This window comes from Centrocercus urophasianus, unplaced genomic scaffold, assembly GCF_019232065.1.
Source record: "Centrocercus urophasianus isolate 14NV4802_14NV808 unplaced genomic scaffold, USGS_Curo_1.0 seq_16, whole genome shotgun sequence".
Lineage (NCBI taxonomy): Eukaryota > Metazoa > Chordata > Aves > Galliformes > Phasianidae > Centrocercus > Centrocercus urophasianus.
Genome location: NW_024884711.1, coordinates 45837339 through 45851638, shown reverse-complemented (window position 1 = coordinate 45851638; position 14300 = coordinate 45837339). Strand labels below are relative to the sequence as shown.

At 46.9% G+C, this 14300-nt stretch overlaps 1 protein-coding gene across 1 annotated transcript in view; it reads right to left on the bottom strand.

Moving 5' to 3' along the window:
* The window catches only part of OBSCN (obscurin, cytoskeletal calmodulin and titin-interacting RhoGEF), a 153205-nt gene extending 150214 nt beyond the window's left edge, over nucleotides 1-2991 (bottom strand). The window contains 1 exon segment of the mRNA XM_042817438.1: nucleotides 1866-2991. Coding sequence (XP_042673372.1) covers nucleotides 1866-2991 — 1126 coding nt within the window.
* Nucleotides 2992-14300: the final 11309 nt, after the last annotated feature.

Below are 14300 nucleotides of genomic sequence, written 5' to 3'. Positions count from 1 at the left end.
TCATCCTGAGCTGTCTTTGAATGGATGAGGACTTCTTGCGACACAAAGGAGAGTCATTATTCAGGGCCTAATTATAACCAACACAAGTAGATTTTCCATGGTTGCCATGGCCTGGTCAGAAAGCCCTACATGGTATAGTATCACAAAGAAACAGACCACAAACATTTCCACTTGAGCCCTCTGACTCACATCACTTGACAATGGACATTGATGAATAGCACTTTGCCATGGTGCTTGCTCCCAGGCCTGCTGCTTCGCATACTTTGTCTGCTTTGGAACAGGCTGCACGCCTTGGGAATTATCAAACAAACATGGGGCAGTGCTTTTCAGAGCCAGACAGACACTAGATGAGGAACGGAGCTGGAGCCACGCTCAACAAGAGCAGCCACCCCAGAGCCTGGCTTGGTCTTCTCCTTTGAATCCCATCTCATACAGTGATCACAGCTTTAGGAAGAGCCAAATGCTCCTTTCTGCACCACTCAGCACCTCCACAGGATGGCAATGAGTGGGACTGGTGCCAGCGAGCTGCACGGATTGAGTGTCACTGATGGACACAGGGCATGAGTCACTGCTGGGAATGACAGTGAGAATGAAGAAATGTCCAGAAGAGGAAAGCCACAAAACTAAATGGCCAGTATGTCTTACAGACCAGTATGGAATGCAGGCACTTCCTATGCATTTGAATTTCTGACACATTTTGCTTTCATTTCCAAGAGTCAATTTTGCCATGCAAAAGGGGTTTTTTTCATTGTTGTTTTTTTTAGTTTGTTTTTTTTACATCTGAGAATCAATTTATAGGTGCTGCCTGGGTTTCATACTGCTTGCTGAAGCCTTGTGAAACAGAAGTTTGAAAATACACAATTTCTTTTGTGAAAACGTGCATCACATTTGTTTATGTTCTGAAGAGCCTGATCTGATCTGCAGCAGTGCTGAGGGATGCTCTGAAGGCAAATTCATCACCCCCCCAAACTCTGCAAGCAGAGGCTTCCTGGAATTGGTGGAGTTCTGGGAGGACACCAGGACTGCAGGCTGCCCGACAGCACGAGCTGGGAAAAGGCTGAAGCAGCCTGGCAATAACAGGGCTGCTGGTGGGTCACTCTGGGCAGAACAGAGGAAGTTGTGATTGGAGTTGTATTAGGGCCCCTGCAGGGTCCAATGCAGCCTGACATATTCAGTTTGCAGAGAGGAGTTTTCTCTACTTCTGTTTAATGGCATGTGGTGAGATTAGGAGAGTGGTATGATTGAGCCCAGTGGTGAATTTAAACCCAGATATGATTAAAACCTGGAGGGGAAGATGGGGCTTTGGCACTCACTGGAATCAGAGGATGGTGGTTGATCTCTCACATTAAAGCTCCCATCTCTCCAGGTGTTAAAATGAAGATCTAGTCCATCCCAGCTGGCCCATAGCGTGCCAGTTCTACGTAGAACCATTAAGGTTGGATAAGACTACTAAGATCATCTTGTCTAACCACTGACCCATCACCACCATGGCCACTAATCCTTGCCACTCAAGGCAACATCTGTTCTTGAACACCTCCAGGAACAGTGACTCCACCACCTCCCTGCACAGCCTGTTTCAATGCCCAACCACTCATTAGGAGAAGCAGTTTTTCTTAATATCCACCCTGAAACATCAGCCATTCCTGACAGAAGCTTGTTTACTGCGCATCCTAAAGGCCTTCAGTGATGAGACTCCCCCTCCCCAGGCCACCTGTTGCAGTGCTATAGCCCCATTTCAATCTGCAGGGGTTTTTATATCCAACCCATGCTCTCTTCCTGCAGTTCAGTGGTGTGAAAGTGGGCAAAGCTTCTGCCAAGCTAGAAGCATCACCTTCCCACTTGCAGGAGCAGGTGGAAGCGCTCACCTTTGACAGTGACCAACACAGAGCTGTAGGTCTGCCCTGCCAGGTTGGAGGCCGTGCAGGTGTACAGCCCGTTGTCCACTTGCTTGCAGTAGAGGATCTTCAGCACAAAGTTCTCCTGATCATCCTCATAGATGACGTGCCTCCGCCCTTCCACAATGACCTCGTTGTCCTTCTTCCACACGATCTCTGGCTTAGGCTCCCCAGTCACGTAGCAGCTCAGCTTGGCGTGCTTCCCTTCCGTCACACTGCAGGTGCGCGTCAGCGTCCCAAACATGGCATTGCGAGCGCCTTTGGTGGTGAGCCCTGCTGCCCGCTCGTAATCCCGGGAGAGGCTGTAACCGATGCCAGACAGCCCTTCTGTTTTGGAGTAAGACTGGGCTGATGTGGCATCGAGAGCCCCGTAGGAAACGTCCATCTTCCTGATCTCCTCCCGCCTCTTTTGCAGGTGAGACAACAAAGAGGAGGTTTTGCCACAGCTGGTATCGAAATGGCTGCCCGGGTTGGAAGAGCCCTGCGATTCCACAACCAGCGCTGCGGAAGCGCTGGCAGAGCCGATGGGATTCTCAGCCCGACACGTGTATGTGCCACTGTCCCCCAGCCGGGCACACTGAATGGTGAGAGCATTGGACTCCCCAGCTGACTCTATCTGGAAGCGGCCAGCGTCAGCCCGGTTCCTCAGGTGTCTGCCATCTTTCTCCCAGTTCACAGAGAGGGGAGGGCTGCCTTGGACTCTGCATTTGAACATGGCATCCTCTCCCAAAGTTACTTTGATGGAGGAAGGTTTCTGGATGAAATACGGGGCCGACTCCGTGACCGTGGTCTCCTCTCCGACTTTGATGCTAACAGCTGCGAAAGCTTCCCCGATGGTGTTCTTGGCACGGCAGATGTATTGGCCGCTGTCCTCCAGGCTCAGATCATAGATTGTCAGCTGATAGAGGTCCCCATCTTCTGTGGTTTTAAACCTTCCCCCAGACCCGATGGGAAGTTTGTCCTTTTCCCAGCTCACAACTGGGATGGGGTTTCCAATGATTTGGCAGCTCAGTGTGGCATCCTTCCCCACGGACACTATAAATGCCTTTGGCCGGGTCAGGAAGCGGGGGACTCCACTGAATGAGCTGTAATCCATCTTGTTACCTAAAGGATGAGAAAGAAAAATGTCACAAGCAAGCAGATTCGATGGTACAAGCAAACAACTGCTGCACTTTCGTGTTATCAGGACATTTGTCATCCAGAACAATCTGATTGGAGTACATTTCCACTGTCCTTTTTATTAGGGGTGAGAAGACCTTGCATTCTTCTTACGTTCAAAGTGAGTGATGTGAATCTGCTGAGAAAGCAGCCCATTTTCCCACTGAAGTCACTGGGTAAAGTACAAGTCTTCAGGCAGTTCATACAGAAACAGCAACGATGGCACTAAGAAAATGATCAGTGCTAGTGCTATATAACATTTGGGCTGGTTTTGTGGTCATAAAGACATGAAATTCTGAGTGATGGGTCTACCTATCAAAATACCTTCTTTGTGCCCATCTTCCTTTCATCTATTCTTTTTTTCCTTTTCATTGCCCTGAGTCTCTTTTCAATATTTCTCCCTTTTCCTTGCATCTGTTGCTTTAATTCTGCCCATGTTAAGCACACCATCTCTACTTTTGAGCCCCCTGGTCTTTATCCTAAGGCCTTGTTCTCTGAACCACGTCCACGCAGACCCACGTGAAGGAACAACCATGGGTAACATATACTGGAATCTAAAGCAATGCCAGGCTTCCTAAAAAGAAGCATAATGTTGCTTAGGGCTTGCTGGAACGACATCTCAGCACCTGCTTACTGTGCTCTGAGCCCTTCACTTCAAGAAAGACTGGCAACTTCTAGAGAGAGCGCAGTGGAGGGCTACAGAGATGATGGGATGTGGGACATCTCCATTACGAGGAAATAAGGAGAGCCCTGAGACTGTTCAGCCTGGAGAAGGGTGAGGGGAGATGTCATCAATGCTTACACATATCTGATGGGCAGGAGTCGAGTGAATGGGGCCAAGCTTTTGGTGGTGGTGCCTGGCAGCAGGTCAAGGAGCAATGGGCACAAACTGAAGCACAGGAAATTCCATATGAAGATCAGAAACAAAAATTCTTTACTTTGAGGATGGCAGAGCACTGGCTGCCCAGAGAGCTGGTGGAGTCTACTTCTCTAGAGGCCCTCAAAACCCACCTGGATGCCTTCCTGTGCAACCTGCTGTAGGGAACTGCTTTAGCAGGAGGTTGGTCCTTTCCAATCCCTGTGATTCTGTGCTTTGCTTTCAGGGTTGGCTGCGTAGCAGCTGTTTGGCAGCACAGACCAACTGAGAAGAATCATAGAATCATTAAGGCTGTAAAAGACCACCAATATCTAGTCCAACTGTTAACCCATCCCCACCATGTCCACTAAAACATGCCCATCAGCGTCGTATCCCCACAGTTCTTGAGCACTTCCAGGGGCAGCAGTGTTCAGAACTGAAGCTAGCAGCAATTCTGGTGCCCCTGCATGCTGAGAAAGCCAGAAGCAACCCGTGGCACTCACTGTTCTCAGAGCCCATCCGTTCCTGTGCAGCTGGAGAACATCACAGCAGAGCACAGCATTTTGAGTCACCTGAACTTTGCATGGCACACAAACTTACTCTGTTCCCTCACGACTCCTGGATATTCTTTGCCTTCTGCTGGAATGAAACTACTTCTAATCCCTCAGGAGCAGCCCTGCTCTCTGCACAAGCACTTCTTGGATGAGCAAAGCACAGCTAAAGGCACCAGAAACCCAAGTGCAGCAGCTAACTGTGCCTGGAAAAAGGATTAGACAACAGAATAGAGCTCTGTAAGGAGAGCAAACCCCAGCTCTGAGCCTCTCTGAGAGCCCTGCTCCTGAGCACAGTTTCTTCCCTAATCACTCCCTGTCTCCATGTGCACAATGCCAGACACTTCTGCATTAGCAACTTGCACCTCCTGAGCCATAGGAATGATTCAGAGGGTCTGCAGAGCTCTCACCTCTGTGCTCTTTCACCTTCAAAGTGCCATATACAGTGAAAGCCATCAGGCACTGTGCTGGGAGGAACTCAAAGGAAATAATAACCAGTCACCACGACAGAAATATCCTGCTTAATCCTATGGCAGCCTGGCTTCCCTGCTGGCTACACATCCACCCCCTCTCTCACCCAATGGCAGATGACCTTACCACTTTCCCCTCCAACCTCCAGCAGAAAGCAGTAAGAACAAGCCAAAAACCTGCTTCGTTGCTTTAGCCACAATTCAGGCAGAGGATTCACCAGGTTTCCCCCCCTCCTCCAACTCCTGCTGCAGTGCCTTAAGGCAAACAAGCAAATGAATGATGGCAGTGGGTGGGAGGTGGCTGGGCTGCTCACCTGCACTACGACCTTGGGGAAGCTGGACCTTGGGAAAGCTGCTCTTTTCCCCATGCCTTGGTTTTCCTCCCACTTCTTCTTCATGTCAAAACAGTGATGGGCTCACACTCAGCATATATGACAAAGTACTTACCTAGAATCACACTGAGGTTGGAAAAAACCATTAAGATCATCTAGTCCAACCATCTGTATACAACAAATCAGGCATGACATTAATAGCAAATTATTTTTCATTCCATTTACTCTGGTGGAGGCTGGAAGGCACAAACTGACATTAAAATTGAAGAATAGGAAGGTGGGGGCACAAAAATCCAGGATGGTATTCATATGAATCATTGCTACTATTGAAGATGGTATCACAGACTGCTCCAGAAATCTGTGAACCAGTTTGCACTTCCTATTCCCTCCAACTGCATCCAACCTCTGTCCTCACTTGAGCTTTAAAGTATATTTCTCATAAACACTTGCAAGGCTGCAAGCAGAGAAGCTGCATGAATGGAAGATGCAGACACAGGCATTGGGCTGGAGCCAAAGTACACTGAAGTCAGTGGAAATTTCCACTGAGGTCAACTGACTGCTGATCAGGGCCTTGTGCTCATCTGAGGCAGTAGAATTCTAATTGAGGGTGATGAGATGCTGGGATTGAAGTTCATCCCTGGAGAATCAAGCAGTAGCATTTACTACAGTAACAAAGAATAAATTAAAACACGGGCTTGGAACCCATGCGCCAACCTTCCCTGCCCATGAGGCTGAATTTCAGGCTGCATCGTAGCATTGAATTGTTTGGCTCTCTCTTTGGAAGGCATTGCCCTGTTTCATCCTTCAGACACCAACTCCATTCCAGCTTCAAACCCATAATATCACAAAGAGCAAAAAAAAAAAAAAACCCCAAAAATGGTGTTTCCAACCTTGATGGTTCTATGATTCCTTATTCCTTCGGTAGGCTGGACTAATAAAAACACATTTTTACATTCAAATAGGAGAAAAACCATCTCCCTTTGTTAGACTGAGAAATGGATGAGGAGCAGGAGGGAGCACAGAGCCATGTGGGCATATTGCTGTAAGGCCAAGAGTTGATTTTCCTAGAGTGTAACATTATAAGAAGTTTACTAAGCAAATACACTGATGGAGACTCCTTGCAGGCACACACAAACTTCAGTGCCAATATTGACCCTCTGCAAACTGAGGACTGATCTCTTCATAATCATAGGGCAACAAAACATGAGTAAACCTCATCAGTGCAAATGCCCCTTCCAATTAATCTTAGACATTTACCAGTGCCACGTTTCACTTTATAATCTTACTGTGATGCATCATTTGCAGCAGAGATCACATTCACATGTATTTCTGAGCATATTGGGAGCAAATTTGGCCTGTGCCTTTATCCATTCAATTTTTCCACTTTTTCATGTGTCAGATAATGCAAACAAAATCAAATCACTGCCCAGGAAGCAACAGACAGCCATGCACACAGTCAGGGTTCCACAACCGTGGAGATGTGGCACTGAGGGAAGTGGTGGGGGTGGGTTGGGGTTGGAAATATCAGAGGTCTTTTCCAACCTGAATGATTCTGTGACTCTAACATCTGCCTAAACCCAAACAAATGCTGAAGTCTTAATGCAGACCAAAAGCACAGAGGTTCTCCAGAAACCACATTAAGACCTGTGCCATGCCTGCTGTAGAGTTCATGTTTCCTGGACTTACTTCTGCAGCCTTGCTATCCATCCTCTCCTGAGATAAGGGGCAACATAATTAGGGAAGCTCCTGTTTCTGAGCCCCAAACCTTTCAAAGAATATCATTAAAACATAAAGCTTCAGATAAAAATCAAGGCAGTGATGGTATTTATGCAGTTTACATGACATATCTGCCTGTGTTTTTCCATCTAAAAATCAGAGCAAACTGCTCTGTGGGTGGGATGGGAAGCTGATGGGTCATAAAACGGACAGTGCAGATTTCCTTTGATGTTTTAAGTGCTGCTGGGCAGTAATCTCACTGCCTTATTGCTTCTAACAAGCTCTCAGGGAACAGAGGTCAGAAAGCAAACGGCATGAGTGCAGGGTCAGTTGCAAGCTCAGTGATGTCAGAGCAATGCACACCTATGAACCATTACAGTGGTGCTTCACAGATGAAAGGCACAGCAGCACAGCCAGTGCTCCGTGCCCATTATGTCTCCAAACGAGGTGCACACAGAGATTTGCACAGATAGACTGATCTGAGCTGACAGCATTCATCTGGCGCCTGCTTGATCAGAGCAGGAATGGGATCTGTCACTGAGGAGCTGAACGCAGAGCTGAGCTTGGCCTACTCTGAATTCCACTGCAGTGAGGGACAGCAGATCTGGCACATCCAAAGGTCACAGGATGAGCAATGGAAGAGCTTGCTGTGGTGGCTGGAGAATAGGTGTGCTATAGGAGATGTAGACACAGAGAAGTCTGTGCAATAAACTAAGGCTACTGCAGTAAGCTTCTGTCTCAACTCAGGGTAGGGCTTACTTGCACTCCATGTTGCCTCTGTAGCTGGCTAAAACCTACAGGAGAGGTTAAGGGAAGCTTCCTAAGTGGCTATTTGCTAACACATGGTGCTCAACATGAGCAACCTGAGCAAAATTTGGCTATGCTCATGACAATTTTACCATTTTGACCTGCAGAAGTCAATTAGGGCTAATTACACAGCAAGTATCTAGGAAGGAACCTGCATCAACTCACACTCTTGGAATAAATCCTTTCTCAACACACTGAATATTTCTAACAACTGGTAGCAAATAGAAGAGTCAAACCTTCAGAAAATTCCAACAAGCATCATCCACATGGTTTGTGCAACCACTGGGCAATGTAGCCAGATCACCTTCCAGTCATACAAGCAATGTGTGGTGGTTACACAGTTGGTGTAACACATGGGAGACTGAAGTGAAATAGATGAGTTAATCAATACAAATCCAATAATCCCCACTCCAGATTATGTGACATCTTTTGTTTTTCTAAGCCTGAAGCCACCCAGGCTGCTCTGACCAAAGATAAGTAATGTCTACAACGCAGGGGAGGCTGTAGGTGTAGGGTGATGCTCATTGCTGCTTCACAGGGGTGAAAAGGACAGAAATAGAGGAGAAATATAATTCTGGGGATAGAAAAGGGATGATGTAAATGCTAGTAAATTCATCACAAATTTCTTCCAATTGGGTTTTGCCTGTACCGTATCCTGGATGCAAGTGGCTGTGGCAGAACACCTCCATCTGCTTAGGCAGCAAAGACTGGGAGCTTGAGCAAGTGAACCTGGGAGGTTCGGGAGCACAGTGGACTCACACTGATTTATATCAATTTATATCACTTAATTAATCCTTTCCATAGACTTCTCTCTCCCTTGCAACAGAATCACAGCATCACTTAGATTAGAAAATACCTTCAAGATCACAAGGTGCCACCACTGAACTACGTCCTCTGGTGTCACCCCCGTGCATTCCTTAAATACCCCCAGGGATGGGGACTCCAGCACTTTCTTAAGCAGCCCATTCCAACACCTTCCCTTGAAGAAATCCTTCCCAATATCCAATTTAAATCTCTTCTGGCACAACTTGCAACCACATCCTTGCAATATATCACTTCTAACGCAGATATCCTTAAATAAAACAGTTCTGAAACAAACACCCCCAACTCTCACAAACTTTCCCATCAGCATTAACAGAGCAATAAACTCACTTCTATTAAGCTGGAAGACTTAAAGTGTATTTCCTACGGGAGGGAGCTGCGAGATGACAGCAGCCATAGGGACAAAGAATTCCCTCAATGAGCCACGATCCTCCGTCTCCAGCGCCTGTATTCTAACGAGGACGTCACCATCCTAACAGCCACTCCACCCCATTGAGCTGTGGGGACAGAAATAGCTTCAGCTGTCGGGCTCCATCTCTGCCCATCACAGCCACTTGGAGAAATGTGAGGAGGATGGGGGCAGTGGTTTGAATCGGTGTCGGCACCAGCGAGGAGCTCAGAGGGAAAGAGCTCTCACTAAGGATTGCGCCCTGCAAATAAACCCTAAAAGCTCTTCTTGCTGTCACTTCTCTCATTTTTCCAGGCTCTTCATTCATGCTGCTATCACAGGTTTGGGGACAAATTACATCAAACACAACCAATAGAAGTTTAATGTTGACTCTCCCCTATTTTCTCCTCTAACTTGATCTGTGTTTCTTTTTTGACGCAGCCAGAAGTGAGCAAGCAATGCAATCCATGTTTGCCCCCCAGCTGAGGGATGGATTTACCATCTTCACCCTCAGCTCCACCTCCGAACGCGCTTCACAAACCACACTCCAGTGCAGTAACACTGACACAGAAACAACCTCACCCTTTCCACAGCCACAAACGCCGTTCACTTTTTTATCTCAAGTACCCCAAATCTCACACCTCCCCGCAGCTGAAGGTTTCGGTCTTACCTGGAGCCTGAGGAGATAAAAATCCGTGGGCAGGGTGACAGAAAGCCGCTTCCTATGAAGATGACAGAAGGTGGAAGGGGGAAAAGGGGAACAGAGGAGGTGGGGACACCATGTTGGCTTTGGTTCCCCCCTTTCCCCTTCAGCAAAATAAAACAGAAACCCCAGCGGCGACAGGGACGCACGGCACAAGGTCCCCCTGAGTTCCCCGCAGTGCCTTCGCCGCTCAGGGTTAGGCTGTGCCACCCCCTGCCCACCCCTCCTGGCTGTCACATTGCTGACGTGCTTTGCTTTCCCCCCACAGCACAGCTCCAAAATAGCTCTGGGTGTCATTTACCGGAGAGATTAGGTTTCCTGAGGGAGAGAAGCAAAAGGGCATGGTTTGGGGAGCGGATGGGCTGGGTGGCACAGAGGTGGTGTGGGGGGACAGAGTGGGTCAGAGCCGCTCAGATCCATCCCACAGCCAAGGGATAAATAGACAGGGACTGAGGGCAGGCAGATACCAACTTCAGACACCGCTCCTCACTAAAGGAATCACAAAATCAGTCCAGTTGGAAAAGACCTCTAAGATCCCCAGTCCAACCCCACCCCATCCCCACTGTGCCCGTGGACCACGTCCCTCAGTGCCACATTTACACATAGAATCATAGAATCACCAAGGTTGGAAAAGACCTAAAAGATCATCCAGTCCAACCGTTCACCTATCACCAATAGCTCCCACTAAACCATATCCCTCAACACAACATCCAGCAATTTAAAAAATACACATTACTGAACACCTTCCTCAAAGGTACCAGCTCAATCATAGGTGTATTTAGAGCCACAGTGGCCAATAAGCAGCAATAACAAAGCAACATCTTCCTTTTTGCAGCATGAATCTTCTCTGAACACTGCAGAAATGGCTTTTGAGTTGCACATCTCAGAGATATAAAAATCATACTTCCTACATAGCAGTAGAACAGCTAATTTTAATCTATTTTCTCAAAGCAGATTTTGCAATCAAAGTTTGCTATTTAGAGTTTAAACCCCGGTCCCACTATTGATCTGAGAGCTAGAACAGACCCAGCTGGCTGCCCCTGCACCACTTCACCTCCACATGGCCATCAGGAGGGAACTACAAGATACGTTTATTTATGGCAGCAAACAAAGCAGATAACATTCTGAGCGCCTGAGAGCAGGGCTCAGCTGGAGGCACGGCGATATCAAGGTTGGAAAAGACCAGTCAGATCATGCAGCCCAACCACCACCCCATACCTGCCATGAAAAACGTTTACTCAGTCACTTTCCAGAGGAAAATCCCAAAGAAGTCTATTAGAAATGTTGAAAGTAGGGGCTGAAAAGAGGAAGAGGGACCAAACATCAGTGTACAGTTATTGAAGCTGTTTCTGCCTTGGTCTGAACATAGCAGAAACCTTAATTTTGAAGCCTCTAGTTAAGTCTCACATTAGGTTTGTATTGGATGAAAACTAAAACCCAGTATGTTCTGGATGCCAGTGAGGTTACACTGGAAGAAAAGCTGAAGGAGAAGGTGATGAAGAAAAGTAGTAAGATCAGAAGGATTCCATGAATGTAACACAATGGGATGAGCAAGGATGTTGGCCAACAAAAGACATTGAAGCCATCCAGTGCTACAAGTAGGGCTGGTTTCTCTGCACTGAAGTTAGGCACAGGACACAGCTGACTGGTGATTCTTATGAGGGAGAGGAAAGGACACAGTTCTCAAATCTTCCCATGGCCACAGTCCATCACTCACCAACGTGACACGGAGAAATGGCATGTTTCTGCTCAGCTTCCCCATTCCTTTCGAGTCAAAATATAATCACGTTACCCTGAAAAATGACCCTAAAATTCCAGGATTGAGGTGGAAAGAACCATACCTAGATCTCACATGGTGCTTCCCAAAGATCTTCTCGTCGATAGAAAAAGCCCAGGAAGAAGCAGATGCATCCTGGCTTATGGCAGCACTGGGAGAGCTTCATAACTCTGAACCAGAAAACGCTACGAAGAGATGAAGTTCACAATGCAGATCAGAATATCGTTATAAAGACCATTAAGTCAGAAATTGTGGGGGGGGGGGGGGGCAAAGAGAGAAGTAAGCTACCTGTACCAAGTTTCAGGAGATAAGGAGAGGAAAACTGGAAAACCACAAGGCTTTTTTTGTCAACAGAAGGGAAATGAACAGTAGGCCAGCTGGACTGGGAAACCTTGAATGTCTGTGAGTCCAGGATTCCAGTTTTCCACCCAGTTTGCTCTCTACCCATCCGGTCTGTATTTGAAGATAAGGATGCATGGGAGAAAAATAACAAAATCATGATAAAATCCACTGCTTTCCCCATCCCCAACTACCTCATTGCAGAAGGCCCCAGGTTGGTTCTGGCACCACCAACCGTTGATCTATCCACACCTACTGTTCCTAATCACCTGCTGGTCCTTTGTGGAGCACGATACGGCCACAGGGAAGACTTCCTCTGTAATTTCTTCAGTTGCACGTGTTTGCTTTGCTCAAGAATCGTTCTATCTAGATCAGCTGCTGAAGATGGAGGTGCTGTCGACAAGGTGATGGATCTCATTGACTCTATGAAAGCACTTCGACTTTCAGTATGGAACCACTGACTTTGAGCTGTCTGTGGAACTTGAAGCACCGCTGCAGATTTCACTGTGCCTCCAGGTTAATTACAAGGCAGTTGCAGGCAGCCTTGTAAGCTTCTACTTAACTCTATTCCATGTCCCTTCTTGCTTCCAGTCTCAGTCATTTACTCACTAGACACAACTTGGGCAAACAATTCCAAACGTGACTGGGAGTGAAAGCACGTAGCCTGAATAACAAAGTCACACTTCCTCCCATACTTTGTAAAGTTTTACAATAGCAAATGAGGTGAAATGTGATATCCAGTTGAAAGAGCCAGGAGAATTTATGAAGACACGACGTAACTTGCACACTGGTCGGGATATTTGAGCAATACAGGTTTTCAAACCATCTTTGAAATATTCATAGAGGTCTTTACCTACTTTAGGTCTCTAGTTCTTGTTTCTATATTCCTCCTAAAAGAGTTCATCGCAGTCACACCTGAGCAGCCTGTGCAGGAACATCGGAACAACCACCCAGAGTCGTAAATAACAGCCATGCAAGTTGATTTCTTCTGGAGATCCCAACCACCATCAGGCACAGAAGGTGAAACAAATGGAAAGAAAGTCTATGGCAGCTCAGCTTTGGAATGAAGTATCAGTGCCCACTTATTTACTCACAGTTTGTGGGAGAGCATTTGTGAACTGTCAGACACATCAGGAGAGTTCAAGAGCATGAATAGCACTGTGCTGCCCTTCTCTACTCATCCTTATTGTAAGACAAAGAAATTATTGGGATCACATTTAGCTCACATCATCTAAGCTAGTGTCCTACTCCACACTGCTCTCCAGGCATTACTTTGAGACAGAGGCAAAGGCTCACAATAAGCTTTATTACAAACGACTTGCAACTTTGTTTGCTCCCCAGCAGCTTAGGCTACCCAGGACCCCACATCCACAGCCTTGAACACCTCCAGGAAAGCTCAAGAAACATCAGACAACATTGGAAGGGCTTCCAGCACCCAATACTGGGGTTCACCTGTTGCATTTCAAAGGTGTTTGTTTTAAGGAGAGCTTTTAAACATACTTTGGTCAAACAAATGTGTGACCATCTTGCATGGGAGAATCTTTCCTACAGTCTGAAAAGGAAGCACCAAAACTGGGTTTAACTCCAAAAAATTGTCACATTTATCCAATGGGAAGAAGATCCCTGTTGGAATTACTCCCACCTTGATGTACATTCAGGAGCATTTGCCTCATGGTTTCACCCATCTCCTTGCAGCTTGTTTGTGCAGTCCTGAGTGCTGGCAGAGACTGCAAGACAAGAGAACATCTCTCAGAAACTTTTATAGACTGACTCAAGTATCTTGACAATGAAGAAAAGGCAATCTGTCTTTGGAAAGGCAATGAAGAACAAACAAAAGTGACACATGCTTAGTACTAAATGCTTCCAAAAATAGCTTACAAAAGGTTCATACAGCCATCTTTTTCAGTGTTTTTGCATCTTTAACATAAACCTCTTTCTAGGCAGTAGATCTGAACCATTTGTCCTGTAATTAACCTTGCGGGCCCTGAACAGGACAAACACTCCATGCCCTTCTATTCTGGCAGGAATCCTTGACAGATGCAGACTGTCATTCTCGCTCGTCTTCAGCAGCTCTGGTTCTGACCCACTGATTGGATCAGTGATCAGGTTGGATAGTAGGAACAATTTCTTCTCAGAAGGAGTGGTGATGCAGTGGCACAGGCTGCCCAGGGAGGTGGTGTTGTCACCAGCCCTGGAGGTGTTCAAGGACCACAGGGATCTGGCAGTAAGGGACATGGTCAGTGGGCATGGTGGGGGTGGGCTGGACTTGGAAATTTAGTGGTCTTTTCCAACCTGAACGATTCTACGATTTGTTACCTTTAATTGGACTAAATCCACTAAGCTTGAAGAGTAAGGATCAAAACCAGGCACAGTTCCACTACTGCTGTGCTGGGGAAGAGCAGGATTACTGCAGGCTCTCCATCCCTCTGTACATCCCATTCTGCCTACTTCAAAGCAGCCAGGCATTGCTGATCCCAAATCTGCTT